Source organism: Peromyscus californicus, unplaced genomic scaffold (genome assembly GCF_007827085.1).
Source record: "Peromyscus californicus insignis strain IS unplaced genomic scaffold, ASM782708v3 Scaffold_4__1_contigs__length_199733344, whole genome shotgun sequence".
Classification (NCBI taxonomy): Eukaryota; Metazoa; Chordata; class Mammalia; order Rodentia; family Cricetidae; genus Peromyscus; species Peromyscus californicus.
The window spans coordinates 165,053,628-165,070,061 of record NW_026294562.1 but is presented as its reverse complement, the minus strand read 5'-3'; the positions used below and the strand labels follow the sequence as shown (position 1 = coordinate 165,070,061).

The 16,434-nt window shown below is 37.6% G+C and overlaps 1 protein-coding gene across 2 annotated transcripts in view; it reads right to left on the bottom strand.

The window, feature by feature from the left end:
* LOC128094700 (sulfotransferase 2A1-like) overlaps nucleotides 1-16,434 on the bottom strand; it is a 33,139-nt gene that overhangs the window by 6,174 nt on the left and 10,531 nt on the right. The window contains exon 4 of one of the 2 annotated variants that reach the window (XM_052713189.1): nucleotides 10,402-10,496. The exons of the other annotated variant lie outside the window; for it this stretch is intronic. Within the exon in view, the coding sequence (XP_052569149.1) occupies nucleotides 10,402-10,496 (95 nt within the window). The remainder of the gene's footprint in view (nucleotides 1-10,401; nucleotides 10,497-16,434) is intronic. 2 annotated transcript variants of the gene reach the window in all.

Sequence of the window (16,434 nt, the reverse complement as noted above, 5' to 3'; positions counted from 1 at the left end):
CTTGAGGAGACAGGAACTAAAGTCTTTTGGCTGAGGAAAGCTTTTCAGGCTGAGGAGTCCTAGCTGTATGAGGTGGTTTGTTCCTTTGTCTCTCTGATCTTTCAGTATTTACCAGAATTTCTGGCTCCAGGTTTTTTATTAAAGACTTTTGAGAATTTGAGTAGCATCTGGTATCCAACTTTCGGGGCATGAATTCATGAAAAAGCCTCTGGCCTGTGGCCTTGCAGTTCCCTGCTCAGGCCTCAGCTGCACATAGCCAGAGCCTCCACCCTATGTGGGCTGGACTCCCTAATCAGCTGGCTAAGGTTTGTTGCAGCCTCTGCAGCAAACTCCACAGGTTTGGGGGCTCCAAAAACGCAGGAGCTAGCCACTTTGGAAAACTTCCCCCATGAAAACAGTTGGATCTTTTGTCCTTTTCTTGCTGGGTGGGTTATAGCTTTCTCTTGGCCCCCTCACCAGGGGCCACATTGTCATCTGAATGTCATTGTCAGCAGATTTGGTGAGTCAATTGGGATTTTTAAGGACGAATTACTTAATTGAAGTTTTTCTCACATGAGAAAATTGGAAGTATTTTTACAATGGAGAGATTTTGGTCTCTGTATGATAATACAACTGATAGTCTGAAAATGGACCAATTAAATGAAAGGATAATTAATGCTGATGGGATTTACATAACGTCAATTATAAATATTATTTTTGATCATTTCTCTTTTATCATTAATAAAGTTGGTTAATATGAGTGTCAAGATACAAGTTTTATAAAAACTTATTAAAACAGATCACAGAAATATTCATACCCAGACAGAAGAATTTAATGTAGAACCAAACTTAACATTGCATTATAAGGTTAGAGAGAAACAGCCTAGGACTTTCATATAGCCAATCTTATTCTATGTAATAACCTTACAGGAACTACCCAGTGATAGATATCCTCAAGGCTGTGTAAGAGCTGACTTGACTCCTCTGCATATGTTAGGTTTGAGGAAATTCTTAGGAGCAACAGTCTCTTAGGCATCAACTCATCTTTCATGAAGCAGATGTTAAACTTGTGATCAACTTGTAATAAAATTATCCCCCAAGACTGGAGAGATTTGGTACAGCAGTTTAGAGGCTGGACTCCAATTATAACAGAGGGTGTGGTGGAAAGATGAGACTAAGACAATTAAACATTGAAGTAGTTCTAGAGGTATGGAAATTTCCCAAGATCAACTTCTTGGAGAAGGAGATAATGCTGACATACAAAGACAAACTTTTTATGATGACCACACCCTGGCTTTATGCTGAATGGCAGTCTTGAATACTTGGGACAGAATGGAAGAAGTAGGAAAGAAAATTGAGTCATTTACTAAGGTTATACAGGGCCCAAAAGAAACCTTCACTGATTTTTTAAAAAGACTGATTTCAGCAGTAAAAAGAATGATACCAAATTCAGAAGCTAGAGAGATAATAATTGAATCTCTGGCTTTTGAAAATGCCAATGCACAATACAAAATGGCAATTAAGCTGTTAAAGACAAGATTAGCACCATTGGAGGAATGGATCTGACATACAATATATATTAAATCTCATGACCATGATGATGCTTAGTAGGAGAGGTGATTTTCAGAGGTTTGAAGAAAAATAGTAATGTTAAATGTTTTAATTGTGGTAAACAAGGTCGCCTAAAATGAGACTGTAAACAGATCAGTCCTAGAAATAATGTTTTTTCAAGGAATAACCCCAACAGAACACCCCTCCCTTCTGGATTATGCAGATGGTGTGGCAAAGGCAGACATTGAACTAATGAATGTAGATCAACAAGGGACAGGCAAGGTAATCCCTTGCCTTTGCCATTATGGAACTTCCTGAGAGGTCTCTTGCAGGCCCCCATGTCAAATTCCATTGAATCCTTTCCTGTAATCCTGTAGTAAATTCCTTTCTAGAACAATTAAAGAACCTAATGCTTATTGTAAAAATCCACACTGCTTGGAGTGATAAAATAGCCATAGAAAAGACGGGGGGGGGGGGGGGGTGGTGCACGCCTTTAATCCCAGCACTTGGGAAGCTGAGCCAGGTGGATCTCTGTGAGTTCAAGGCCAGCCTGGGCTACCAAGTGAGTTCTAGGAAAGGTGCAAAGCTACACAGAGAAACCCTGTCTCGAAAAACAAAACAAACAAACAAAAAAAAAACAGAAAAGAAAATAAAAATTACAGCTTTAGAAAACAAAACAAAAAATTAAGGAGAAACCATAAATCAAATTTGATAAACATTTGAAAATGGAAACTCCCCAAAGTTAGGATTAGGGCAGGGTTTTGTTTTTGTCTTTCAGAAGAATGAAGGCTAAGGAATCTGAAGAACACTGAACAAATGAGACATCTGAAGAAAAAGGATAAATCATCCAAAAAAAAATTCTCAAGTAAAAGAGTAAATTGGCTTATTGGTATAATACATATCTAATAGGATAAAGTTCCGTTAGTCTTCCTAAATGTTTGCTGCTGCTGTTCTCTACAGATACATAGCACTAGTGGTCTTCATGTTGTCACAGTTCAATTAAAAATCAAAGCTGGTTTTGGAATTGGTATGTGCTTCTCTTCTTCTCTAAAGTCAAGCATGTTTGTTAAACGAAAATGTAAAATCTCTCTGTCATGTCAGAAGAGCCACCTGATATGGGACAGAAGAAAAACCAAAATTAAGGGACTATTGTATTGCTATTAATCTCATGATCCTTTGGTTTTGTTTTGACTCTTTAAAACTTTTCTTAAAATATGAATTTTATATTAAAATTTATAAGATTAGTATATATATATATACATATATATTAAATTTTTGTCAGTGATATTAATGGTCATATAAGTTAATAACTAATTCTATAAAAATGGCTTCATCTAGCTTCCTGTATATGATTTTGTGTTTCACTCTCTATCAGTTTCCTGCAGTGGACCATGGCCATGCCCAACAGCAACTTTGAAGTCTCCAAAAACATGATAGGGCCCCACAATAATGTATCTATCAGGACATGGTAATTCCACCAAGCTGACAAACACTACCCAAAGATTGGCTTTGGACTGAAAACTGCCGCAGACAATATAGAGATGGCTAATTAAGATGATGCAGCCTCACAGACTACTCCAATCAGGATTTGACAATAATCTCAAATCTTCTTTATGTTCCCATAAGACTACCAGTGCTCTCAATCAGTAGGAAGAAGCCTAGAAAACAATGGCACTTTCCAAAAATATGGATTATGGATGTTTTTCTGTTTAGGGGTTGGTTAAAAATTGTGGTTGGTTATAGTCAATCTCTTTCTAAAAGAAGTAAATTGGATATGATATAGAAACATATTATATAGAAATGATAAGATATTGAATCTAGCAAGACAATTAGGGTGTTTGGCCATCCTATCACCAGAGTAGGTCAGTTTGGGCTGTCTCTCGACCATTGCCAGTAGTCTATTGTGGAGGTATCTTTGTGGATTTCTGTGGGCCTCTCTAGCATTTTCTTCTTCCTGTTCTCATGTGGTCTTCATTTATCATGGTCTCTTATTCTTTGTTCTCCCTCTCTGTTCTTGATCTAGCTGGGATCTCCCTCTCCCCTAATTGTTGTGCTAGAAACCCCATCCAATTACTGAGGGAACCGGATGCAGAGATCCACCGCCAGGCCCCAGGTGTAGCTCCAGGAGTCCAATTGGTGAGAAAGAGGAGGGTTTGTATGAGTGAGAACTGTTGAGACCAAGGTTGGATAATGCACAGGGACAAATAGCCAAATGAATGGAAACACATGAACTATGAACCAATAGCTGAGGAGCCCCCAACTGGATCAGGCCCTCTGGATAAGTGAGACAGTTGATTAGCTTGAACTGTTTAGGAGGCATCCAGGCAGTGGGACCAGGTCCTGTGCTCATTGCATGAGTTGGCTGTTTGAAACCTGGGGCTTATACAGGGACACTTGGTTCAGCCTGGGAGGAGGGGACTGGACCTGCCTGGACTGAATCTACCAAGTTTAACTCAATCCTCAGGGGAGTCTTTGCCCTGGAGGAGATGTGAATGGGCAGAGGGCTGGGAGGAAGCGGGGGTTAGTGGGGAGAACAAGGGAATCCATGACTGATATGTAAAATTAAATTAAATTACAAAATTAAAAATAAGATATTGAATCTACTCTAAAAATTTTAAAAATGATAAGATAAAAGTATAGATTATTGAATTTACTCTGAAAAAGATAAAAAGAAGATATAGATTAGAGGTAGTTTACTGAATCCTCTCTAAAAAAGAGAGATATAGAAATAATAGGATAAATTGGTAGATAACTGAATCTACTTTTAAAAAGCAACTACTAGTTTTAAATATATTACATTGGATTTGATTTTTGTATATTGTATACAAATTTTGTATATTAATACAAATTTGAGATTAATTTTGTTGGAACATACTGTACATACAATTGTAACAAAAAGTTAGTCACTGGGCAAGAAAGTGCCCTTGCTTCAACTGCTGACATTATAATGTCCAAATGAAGAAGCAGGGTACAAAACAAAGTACAGTTGAACCTTGCCAGGACAAGGTAGGAAGGCCCTTTTGAAAATCCTGAGTTACAGATGAGTCTCTCAAATATGCTAGGCCTGTAAGCTGAAGATGGATGCCCCAATGTGGTGGAGAAACCTTGGGTGACTGTCCAGGCAATCGGCTGTTTCTATCATTTCTCACATTTTTTAGTTGTTGCATGCTTGTACTTCCTGCTAACTTTAGGTAATATTATTTCCTTCTTGGTTCTCTGAGGGAGTTTAAGATTAGATAGTTATAGTTATAGTTATAGTTATAGTTTTTTTGTTAACTAATCCAGAAAAGAAACTCACTAAAGAGTTGTAAAGTATGTAAGTTTGAAAGACATCAAAAGATAGTATCTGCTTGGTAATACAAGTTAGGATAGGATGTGGCTTAGGTACAACATTTTGGACACAACAAAATAGGACAAATAATGAATATTTTCTCTGAATCTGTCAAATGTTAATGGACTGGACATTGTTAATGTAATTCTTGACTATATATATTGTATATACTTATTGTACATATTGTATTTACTTTTTCTTATATGAGTTTAATCATCTTCTATAATTTTAGACAAAAGTGGGAAATGTGATAGAATGTGCACCCTAATTAAACTCACCTGAGGATCAGAGGACAGAGCCAGCCTCTAGATCAGACATAGAGGCCAGGAAGTGGTAGCATAAACCTTTAATACTAGCACTTTGGAGGCAGAGATCTGTTAGCATCTCTGTGAGTTCAAGAGCACCCTGGACTACATGACATTGACTCAGTGTAGGGGAAAAAAGAGCCAGACACTGGTGGCACACACCTTTAATCCCAGCACCTAAGATCTCATGCCTTTGCTTGAGAAGCACACATTTCTTTAATCCCAAAAAGTAATATGGCACATGAAGAAAGTTATATAAGGCACACGGAGACAGGAACTAAAGGCTCTTTTTGGCTGAGGCTTTTTGGGTGAGGACTCAGAGGATTCCAGGATTGGCTGAGGTGTTTGCTAGGTGAGATTGGCTGTGGCTTACTCTGCTTCTCTGATATCAGTTTTTACCCCAATATCTGGCTCAGAGTTTACTATTAATAAGACTGTTTAAGATTCCAACAATACCTGGCAGGGAAGAAGGTAGGCTGACTTCAGATTTTTACCTTTCCCTGTGCTCCTTCAGATCCAATTGCCCTGTGGCATCCCCAGTTATGCCACAGATAATCTACGGCATCTCTCATCATCTAGGTTTTTTAACCTCACTCCTTGCAAATCCACAGACCACTGTGGCCAGGGAAGAGGTAAGCTAACTACAGCTCTTCACCCTCCTCATTCCTTTGAGTCCAATCTCCCTGTGTTGCCCCCAGCTCTGCAGCAAAACACCTGCCTTAGCCACCCAAATTTCTAATGGGTCTCCCAGATCCCTCCTAACATCCATACCACAATGAGTTGATTTGTCCCACACCTGAACTCCTTTAAGCATTCCCTAGGAACCAACAGACCAAGCTGAACAGGGAAGCAGTTAGGCTAAATGTAAATCTTCACCTCTCCATTTGTTCCTCCAAGGCCAGTCTCCTAGTCTCATTTCAAACTCTGTGTAGAACACCTGCTGCAGTCCCCTCCCCTATATGCCCCTGTCTCATGTGGATAACACAGATTTTAACAAGCAAAATTCCTTCTCCCTTCTCATTTCTTTGTCCTAGCAACTCTTGAAATCCAGAAGACACTACCTAAGAACCAACTTGCCTCTCTAACCAGGAGAGCAAGTAGGTTAGCTGCAGATCTTTGTCTCTCCTTCCATTCTTCCAAGTCCAATCTTCAGTCTCATTCAGACAAACCTTCTCCTGTGATGAACTGCACACAGTTGTCCCATTTCCAGGTGACTAAGCAGCTCCTGTGGAATACTCTGTACTCTTCTCTTCTGTGGATCTGCTTATACTCCTCTCCTAGATGATCTCCATTCCTAAATGTCAGCTTTCTATATCTGGAAACATATTACCTGAAACCCCTAGTGGACACACTTATCAGGATCCCAGAAGAATTTCTTACTAGATAACACACAGCCACCACACTCTCCTAAGTACCAGACAGAGCAACAGAAAAGAAGGAAAAAAGAATCAACCCAGCAAAGACAAGACCAGATATCAGCATGTGGAATTACAATTTTCCCAATCCCAGATGCATAGATGCCAGCCTAAAAGCACAGTCAATAGCATGCAGGACAGTATGTCTTCACTAGAGCCTAGCACCATACTACAATAGGCCCTGAATATTCCAACATAATTGCAGAAGAAAAGGGCCCTAAAATAGCCTGTGTGGAGATGATAGAGGTCCTTAAAGAAAAAAAGGGAATAAATCTCATGAAGAAATCTGTGAAAACACAAGCAGTGGAAGGAAATGAATATCATTCAAGACCTGAAAGTAGAAATCATGAAATCCCAAATTGAAAGAAATACAAAAGAAAAACGTAGGAACTCAGACAGGAACCTCAGACGTGAAATTCATGAATAGAATACAAGGAAAGGATGAAAGAATCTCATGCATTGAAGACAACATAAAAGAATTGTATAAATTTGTCAGAGAAAATGTTAAATCTAAAAAAATCCTGTCACAAAACATTCAGGATATCTGGGACACTATGGAAATAATAAGATCAATAATAAGAATAGTGGAAGATGAAGAAAAGCCAGGTCAAAGGCACAGAAAATACCTTCAACACAATCATAGAAGAAAATTTCCCTAACCTAAAGAAAGACATGCTGTAGCTAGAGTTTTTCTGCCTGGCCCACAGTCAGGACAAATCTCTCTCTCCTGCCAGTCCCACAGCCGCTCAGACCCAACCAAGTAAAGACAGAGACTTATATTGGTTACAAACTGTATAGCCGTGGCAGGCTTCTTGCTAAGTGTTCTTCCAGCATAAATTAATCCATTTCTATAAATGTATACCTTGCCACATGGATCGTGGCTTACCGGCATCTCGACATGCTGTTTGTCATGGCTGCGGCTGGCAGTGTCTCTTACTCAGCCTTCCACTTCCCAGCTTTATTCTCCTTCTTGTCCCACCTATACTTCCTTCTGCCTGACTACTGGCCAATCAGTGTTTTATTTACCAACCAATCAGAGCAACACATTTGCCATACAGACCATCCCACAGCAAGATGCCTATCAAAGTAAAAGTTGCATACAGAATATCAAATAGACTAAATCAGGAAAGAATGTCCCCTCAGCATGTAATAATTATACAATTAAAAATTAAGCTAAAAAATCTAAACTTAATAGGCAAATAATGGATGACTAGGTAAGTACTAGAATGTTAGGACCTAGTGTGGATGGGGAAAGAAGAGAGACTTGAGGAGGGAATATGGGGAGACACAGCTAAATTAATGGACATTAGATGGAACTGATATATATATATATATATATATATATATATATATATATATATATATATATATATACATACATACATATGAAGACCATCTAAATAGTATAACCTAATAATGAGGTGGACGGTGTCCCAAATGGACATCTCTTGACACCAAAAAAAAACAAGGCCTTTTACATCAGCATAAGAAATGCTACCATGAGCCCCCAGACTAGAGCAGCATGCATAGTGCCACACCACTCTGCACTAATCCTCTTCTTATAAGTTATGGCTTCCACTTTGGTGATTTTTGTCGACTTTGAAAATATGAAGTCTCTGCTTGTGCCTTCTCTTGTGCTGTTTTCCTTCTAGCAGTTTATCTTGTCCAAATATGGGGTGATAATATTGTTTTATCATATTGCATTTTATTTTGTTATATTTTTTAAAAATGAATGAATGAATGAATGAATGAATGAAAGAATGAATGAATGAATGAAAACAGTCCATTAAGCTAAAGGTTAACAGTTCAACTTTCATTTTTATCTGCTGGGAAAGGGAAAATCAGTTTTCTTCAATGCAGTGACACTGGATATATCAACCACTCTAATTCAGTCTCCTTGTTCAGGAGGAGCTGAACAATGTATAATAGACTCCACTGTATTTTTCATTTTGGTGTGGGGGGGACTTTTATTTGGTTACAGTTCAGTGTTTTATTTTTTTTCTTTTTGTGTATTGTTTTATTTTGTCTTTTATCATGGATAATTTTGTTTGATTTGGATTTGGTTTGGTTTTTTTCGAAAGTATTTAAGGCTGGGTTCATAAGGAGGAGTAGAAAATTTGAAAGAAATTGTGAGAGGGAAGGATATGATCTAATATATTTAAATTGAAAAATTATTTTAAACGTTAAACAATTTAATAAGTGAAATAAAAATGAAAACAAATAGTTACAACTCTCAGTAACCTTCATCAACACAGACTCTACTTCTAAAAGGTAAACAGTGGTTGTAACACTGCTTCTTTTCCTCCTTAACTAATATTTTGGACTGTTTTAAGGATGGGCAAATGTTTTCTCTGACAGACTGCATGCTCAGTACAATTTTTCTTGTTCAGTATAAAGTACAAATGATATCTTTATCTGTAATATGTAAATTATGGTTATCTTTCACTTATAATTTCCAAACTACTTAAACTTTTGAGTTGATGATCATAAGAGAACATTTTTATGCTTATATGCTTGGTGTCATTAGTATGTGTCTATCATTAGAGGGAGTATTCTTTTTTTTTAATTTTAATTTATTTTGCAATACAATTCAGTTCTACATATCAGCCACGGATTCCCTTGTTCTCCCCCCTCCCATTCCCCTCACCTTCCCCCCAACACCCCCCCCCTTTCCCATCTCCTCCAGGGCAAAGCCTTCTCCACAGCCACAGACTGAGGTCAACCTGGTAGACTCAGTCCAGGTAGGTCTAGTCCCCTCCTCCCAGGCCGAGCCAAACAATCCTGCATAGGTCCCAGGTTTCAAACAGCCAACTCATGTAATGAGCACAAGATCTGGTCCCACTGCCTGGATGCCTCCCAAACAGATAGAGGGAGTATTCTTTAATTAAATGAAAATAAAATACATAAATGAACTTAACACTATTTTTCTTAATGGTCTTTTGAAACATTGTCTCTTGTAGCCAAGGTTGATGTCAAACAGACCATACACACAACCATGATCTAGAACCTTTGAAACTGTCTTCACCTAGGTTTAGACACATGTGACACCCTGCCAAAATATTTTTTTGATTTTTAAAATAAGAGATATTCGAGACACATGTACAATACTTAAACATATTTATATCACTCTGTGGGAGCATTTGAATGAAATGGAACCTGCAATGACCTGACTAATGGTATGGACTATCAGTCTATTTAGACATATGTCATTACTTAATGTTGAAACATTTTAGACATTCTCTACTAAGAGTTTTGAGATCTCTAGTGTGTTGTAGCCTTCCATACAGAACTCTCTGTACTGCAGAGCACAGGACACGGTCCTCCCTGACTGGCTGCATCTTGTACATGCCTGGTCAGATGTGAGTATCACTAAGTGCTGTTTATGTGATTTCAGTTCTTGTGCTCTCCCAGGATTCAAAGATGGATTTCCTGCCTTTGTTCCTCTGCTTGCAGTGCAGTGGTCATTGGCATACATTTGAGAACAACAGTGGAATGAAATTGCTTTACCCAGTCGCCACTGACAATTGAGTGGGCTATTAGGTGTATTAAATATGTTGCATAGACAGAATTAAAAAATACCTATAGCACAAGTGTAAACTACCCCACCCTTCCCGAGGGTGGATAAGGTAAAGATGGGGGTGATGGATAAGGAGGCTGGAGAGAAAATTCCAGGTGCAGGTCAACTAAAGACATAGGGCATAATTTCACTTTCATTGGCTTTCCATGAGCCTAAACCTGACATGGGGATCTTGAGAAATAAGGGGTGCTGCCAGGGTGAGTTCATGAGAGGCTTTGTGATTGCTGTAGGAATGATGATTACCTTTTTCATATCTTCGTAACTCAGTAGCAGGAAGTTGTCTCTTTCTCTCATGGATAGCCAGGCACAGATGTGCTCAAACCATGATCCGTATGGCACTGTGTGACAGGAAGAGGAAAGCATTGACTATAAAGAAGGAAAGTGAGGTATGTCTGATATTCTTCACTTTTCGGCAAATGGCAGACTGTTTTACTAAGAAAAATCAAACCAGTATTTACACTATTCAATGTGACATTTGACACATACACACAGATAGTGAGCTAAGTAAATCATTTTCATTCATAAACCTATCCCCTCACAGCTTTACCCCTGATGCCACACGGAGACATCCTCCTGGTGGGCTGCAATGATGGAGGCATGTTTTAGGGAAAAGCAATCATACATATACAGTAAGCAAGAGAGGTGTTAGATTAGCTAGGCTTGGACTTTTTATTATCATGAAGTCTAAAGAACTTCTTAACCCTTTCTGATGGAGGTCCCCTCACCCTGTCATCCACCCCTAAGCTTCCATCACTTCTCAATAGTGACTCCTCAACACCCAAGTTTCCAAATCCCAGACAACTAGAGACCTTCCAGGCATAGCCCAGAAACTTTACCTCAATGCCTCTTTTACATTTCTGCGTCTACTCTGATGTTGTCTCAACAGTCACAGTGTCTTCACTGTTCTTTGTCTAAGGCTTTCTGTACATGTCTCAGCCTCCATTGCACACTTGGATTGTTCAACATTATCTGAAGAACTTACTGAATAAAGTCTGGAGAAAAGTAAAGATTTACACCATGGTCAGAGCAGAAGGATGCATGAATTCAAGGAATATAAGATTTGATTGAAAGCAGGAGGCAAATGATCTACAGAGTAATAGTAGAGAGAAAGGGAATTGCACAACACATGACAGAATTTTTATTGAAAGTTGGAGTTAATGATCTATAGAGAGGTAATAGAGAGAAAGTGAATTGCACAATACATAACAGATTTAAGACACTTAATGTGATTAAAAACTGGGCTCAGGTCATGGCTCTGTAGAAAGCATTTACCTTGCATGTATGAGACCTGAGTTTGAATCCTCAGGTAGGACTCAAAGATGGTGATCCAATCTCTTTTTGTTACCCTAGTGCTCCTTCTATGACATGGGAGGTGGAGACAGGAGAATGCTCCGAAACTTGGGACCAGCTATCTGACACAAACAGTGATGGACAAGAAGAAAGAGACTCTGTCTCAAACCAGGTAGAAATTAAGGCTCAACCCCTGATGTTGTTGTTTGTTTTCCACCCTCAAGCTCTGGCAGAAGAAAAACCACATTCACATGTTTGTATCCACACCATCATAAACACACATACCTATGAACGTCAAAAGAAAAGCTAAAAGCCAAGCTAAATGTGGTCGCATACATCTGCAATACTAAAACTCAGGAGGTAGAGACAAGAGAATACCAGAGGTTCAATGTCATTTTCCAGTACACAGATAATTTATAGTCAAGCTGGCATAAAACAGATCCTGTCTGAAAACAAAGAAAAAACCAAAACTGTGTTAGTGCAAGCACCAAAAATAAACCAATGAGATAAATATGGCTGATAATTAACAGAACAGTGGTTCTGACTTGGAAGTAATATTAAAGATATGTGTTTATTTGGAGGCTGAGTTTGCAGAGGGTGTGTCAAGAAGGCTGCCTCAGTCTTGGCATGTAGTCAAGGATGGTCTGGAACTATTGATCCACTTGAATCCATCCCATGAACATTGTGATTGCAGGTTTGCACCATACTAATCAGCCTAGATATTAATTATTGTGTTACATTTTAATTGATGTGTATCAAGTGATGAGGCCTATTGGCTGTATCCAACAACAAACAACTACAAGATCTAAGTTTTAACAGGGAGAAATGTTCAGTCAGCAGACAAGTAAGTACCTGCCTCCTGGTGAAGTATGCTATGAAGACAAAGATTCAGTGACAGAGATGGGAAAAATAGTATTTTGTACCATGTTGGGAAGATTGATTCCCATCAATACAAAAACCTGTTGAGTGAAATCCAATAATGATACAAATCAAGGTTTTATGACATCATTAATAATCACATCAATGAACAGAGTGAGGGGAATAAGTCATCTGGTAGAGAAAGAGGTTGGGAAGAGGAGAGAAAATGGGAAAGTGAGAGATAGAAATATTTTGAAAGAGAGAGAGAATGTTATACATGGTCAAACAGGTAATATGCAAGGCCCCAGAAAATTGTAGTTAATGAAATCATTTTTAAAATATTTGTTTTTTATTTTTCTCTATGTTTGTGCATTTTCATAGGAGTGTGAGTCTATGTGTGTGTGTGCCCACTGAGATTTGGAGAGTGTCTGTTCCCCTGAAGCTGGAGTCATGGAAATTTTTGAGCCACTTAATGTGAGTGCTGGGAAACAAATGCCACTTCTCTAAAAAATCTTCAAGTACTTTTTACCACTGAGGTATCTATTCATCCCCTAATGACATATTTTTGAAGAGTCAGTTATAAAAACAACTTTATTGCACAAGAAAATGTAGAAATTAGCACAAATAATCTATAAAACAAATAAATTTAAATGAAGTAAATAGAGATATAAATGGGAATGGTAGCATTATTAGATAAAAATGCATAAAAAAGGTGCTTATCGTATAAACCTGAAGACCAAGATGTCTCTGTAATTCACATGTTTCAGAAGTAGACAATTTACTCCACAACATTGTTCTCAAGTTCTCACAAATGTGCTTTGAGATGTGTGCACCCACACAGATATTTTGCAGACACCCATATCAGATCATAATATATAAGATATTTTTAAAGGAAAAAAGTACATTGTGAAGGCAAGGTGGAGAATGTGTTGGTATTGTGTTCCCCAAAATATTGTGTACCCTAATAAACTTATCAGGGGTCAGAGAACAGAAAAGCCACTAGATACTTAGGATAGGCAGTGGTAGCACATGCCTTCAATCCTAGCATTCCAGAGGCAGAGATCCATCTGTTCAAGGATACAGCCAAGCATGGTGACTAACACCTTTAATCCCAGAAAGTGAGCCTTTAATCCCAGGGAGTGACGGCAGAAAGAGAAAGATATATAAAGTGTGAAGACCAGAAACTAAAAGCATTTGGCTGGTTAAGCATTTGGCTGGTTAAGGTTCCAGGCTTTTGAGCAGCACAGTTCAGCTGAGAGCCATTTGGAAATGAGGACACTGAGGCTTCCAGTCTGAGGAAACAAGACCAGCTGAGGATCCGGCGAGGTGAGGTAGCTGTGTCTTGTTCTGGTTCTCTGATCTTCCAGTTCACCCCAATACCTGGCTCAGGTTTGATTTTATTAATAAGACCTTTTAAGATTCATGCTACATGGAGGACTTGGGACAATCCAATAAGAACAAAGATTATATAATAAGAAGATGGAAGTGGAATATCTGTCACCAAGATATCTGTCACCCTATGCAAAGATGAAATCTAAGTTTCATATGTATAGAAATCATTTTTATGATCATTTCCTGTAGTTAGGAAAAGAGATGCTGTGCTTAGTAGCTTTTAGTGTTTATTTAACACAACCTATAACCACCTTGGAAGAGATTTTCAATGAGAAATCATTTAGATTACATTGGCTCTAAGCATATCTTTGAAAGGGTGTCCTGATAGTTCATTGATAATGTAGAACATTGTGGGCAGCATCATTCCCTACTCTTGGGAGTTCAAAAAGTATAAGGGAAGTGAAAGCTAGTTGCAGGCAAGAAAGCAAGAGTAAATATGTTGTCTGATTTTGACTGTGAATACAGTGTTTTAACTTCCTACCAAAACATCTTATCAATAATAAACTGCAACCTGGAGTTGTAAGCAAAACAAAACCTCTTCTAAGTTTTTTTTGGGAGAACAGACACAAATTCAGATACAGGCAGAATTTAGAACCACATATAGACAAGACCTCTCAAAATGTTATATTTAAACAAAGAAAATACATTGAAATTGGAAAGATAAAAACATGAAGTCAAATGTAAAGGAAGGTCTGCCAGAATAACAGATATTTAGCTGAGATTTTGAAAAGCAGAAGAAACTGGAAAGCTGTATTTCAAGTTCTAAAAGACAATGAATGACAAATCAGACTACTGTACCCATCAAAGCTACTTGTTATAACTGAAGGAGATATAAAACTTTATATGCTAAAAATGTGCAAGATGAATTTATGACCTCCAACACAGTTCTACAAAATATATTTAAAGGAGTCTTTTAGAGTTCAGAGAAAAATGGGTGTACCCTTAAGACTGCAACAAGCAAAAGGCCACTTGACCAGTCAACTTGACACAACCTAGAATTATCTGAGAAAGCCTCAGTTAAGATATAATCCCCATCAGATTGGCATGTTACCAGGTGTTTGAGATGTCTTCATTGATGATTAATGTGTTCTGGCCCACAGCAAAGGTAGCTGGGCATGAGTTGTATGAGAAAGCTAACTGAGCATGAAACACTGATGAAGTTAACAAACAGATTAGTAAAATGGTTTCTGCTTCAGTTCCTTTTAGAGACACTGCCCTGGCTTCTACCATAGATAGATTGCGACCTGAAAGTAAAAGCCAGATAAATACTTTCTTCCCCTACATTGATTCTAGCAATAAAGTTTTGTCACAGAAAATGTAAAGCAAACTAGAACGACAGGTAAACAAGTAATAAAATGAAAACAGCTTGAGCATGTTGGCAAAATCATCAAAATTACAATAATCAATAGGCACATTTCAGTAGTATCTTAATATTAATGGTGTCAATTCCTTAATCAAAAGACACAGGTTAAGAGATTAGAATTAAAAAGTAGGAAGTACTTTTGTGTTGTACTCCATCATAAAAGAGAGATGTAATCATAGAAAAAAGATGTGCTAGGCCAATGGAGCTTGAAAACAAGCAAACGTTGCTTGTGCAATCTGACAAAATAGACTTGAAATCAAATCTAATGAGAAATGATATCACTTCCTACTGATTATAGGAACAGTTCATGGAGAGAACTGTACAATTCCACACACAGGTGCACCTAGTTCTACACAGAAAATACTACTAGATGTAAAGCCATAGGCTTTCACCAAGTGTCATAGTAGTTTCATTCTCAATGATTAACCCTTCATCCCAGTAGAAAGTAGACAGAATTAAATTAAATCAAAGGTAAATGGGCCTTAAAAGACCACTATAGAATATTCTAACCAAACATTGTAGAATATAAATTATTCTCAGTAGCCCCTGAAACTATCATTAAAATAGATCATATATTATGACACAAAGAATGTCTGAGCAAATATGGGGAAATGGAGGTATTTCCTTATATTCTACCCAACAACAATAAAATGAACACAAATAAATAAGAGAAACTCTAGAAGATAAATAAACCCATGGACATCAAACAACTCACAACACAATTATGAATGATTTCTTGAAGAAATCAAGAGTAAAAAGACTCCTACAATAAAATGAAAATTAAAACCAACATCCTAAATATTTGAGGTGCAATGTAAACAGTCCTAAAAGAGATGTTCAAAGGTCAATACACCTACATTAAGAAATCAAAGAGATGTTTAATAATTAAGTTAATGATTTATATTAGGGTTCTGGAAAAAGAACAAGTTACACACCAAAATCAGGAGCTGGAAAGAAAGCACTGACATTAATGAAATTAGTGAAATGAAAACAACTCAACAAGAAAACAAACCACAGAGTCAATGAATTAGATTTGGTCCCTCCACAATATAAACAATATTGACAAACTTTAGATAAACTAACCAAAAGGAAGAATGAATGCCATAGCTAATACAGTAAGACATGAAAATGGAGTCATTATGACAAGTTCCAGTGAAATTCAGAAAATTATTAGTGTTTACCTTAAGAACATTCCACTAAACTGGAAAATCTAAATCATATAAATTAATTTCTACATAGATTAAAAATTACCCAAATTTAACTAAAATGACATTTTAAACAATATATCAAGTATAGGTGGGGATAAGGCTGAGCACTTAAAAACATTCACTGTTCTTGTAGAGAACCAGGATTCAATGTCTAGTACCTACATG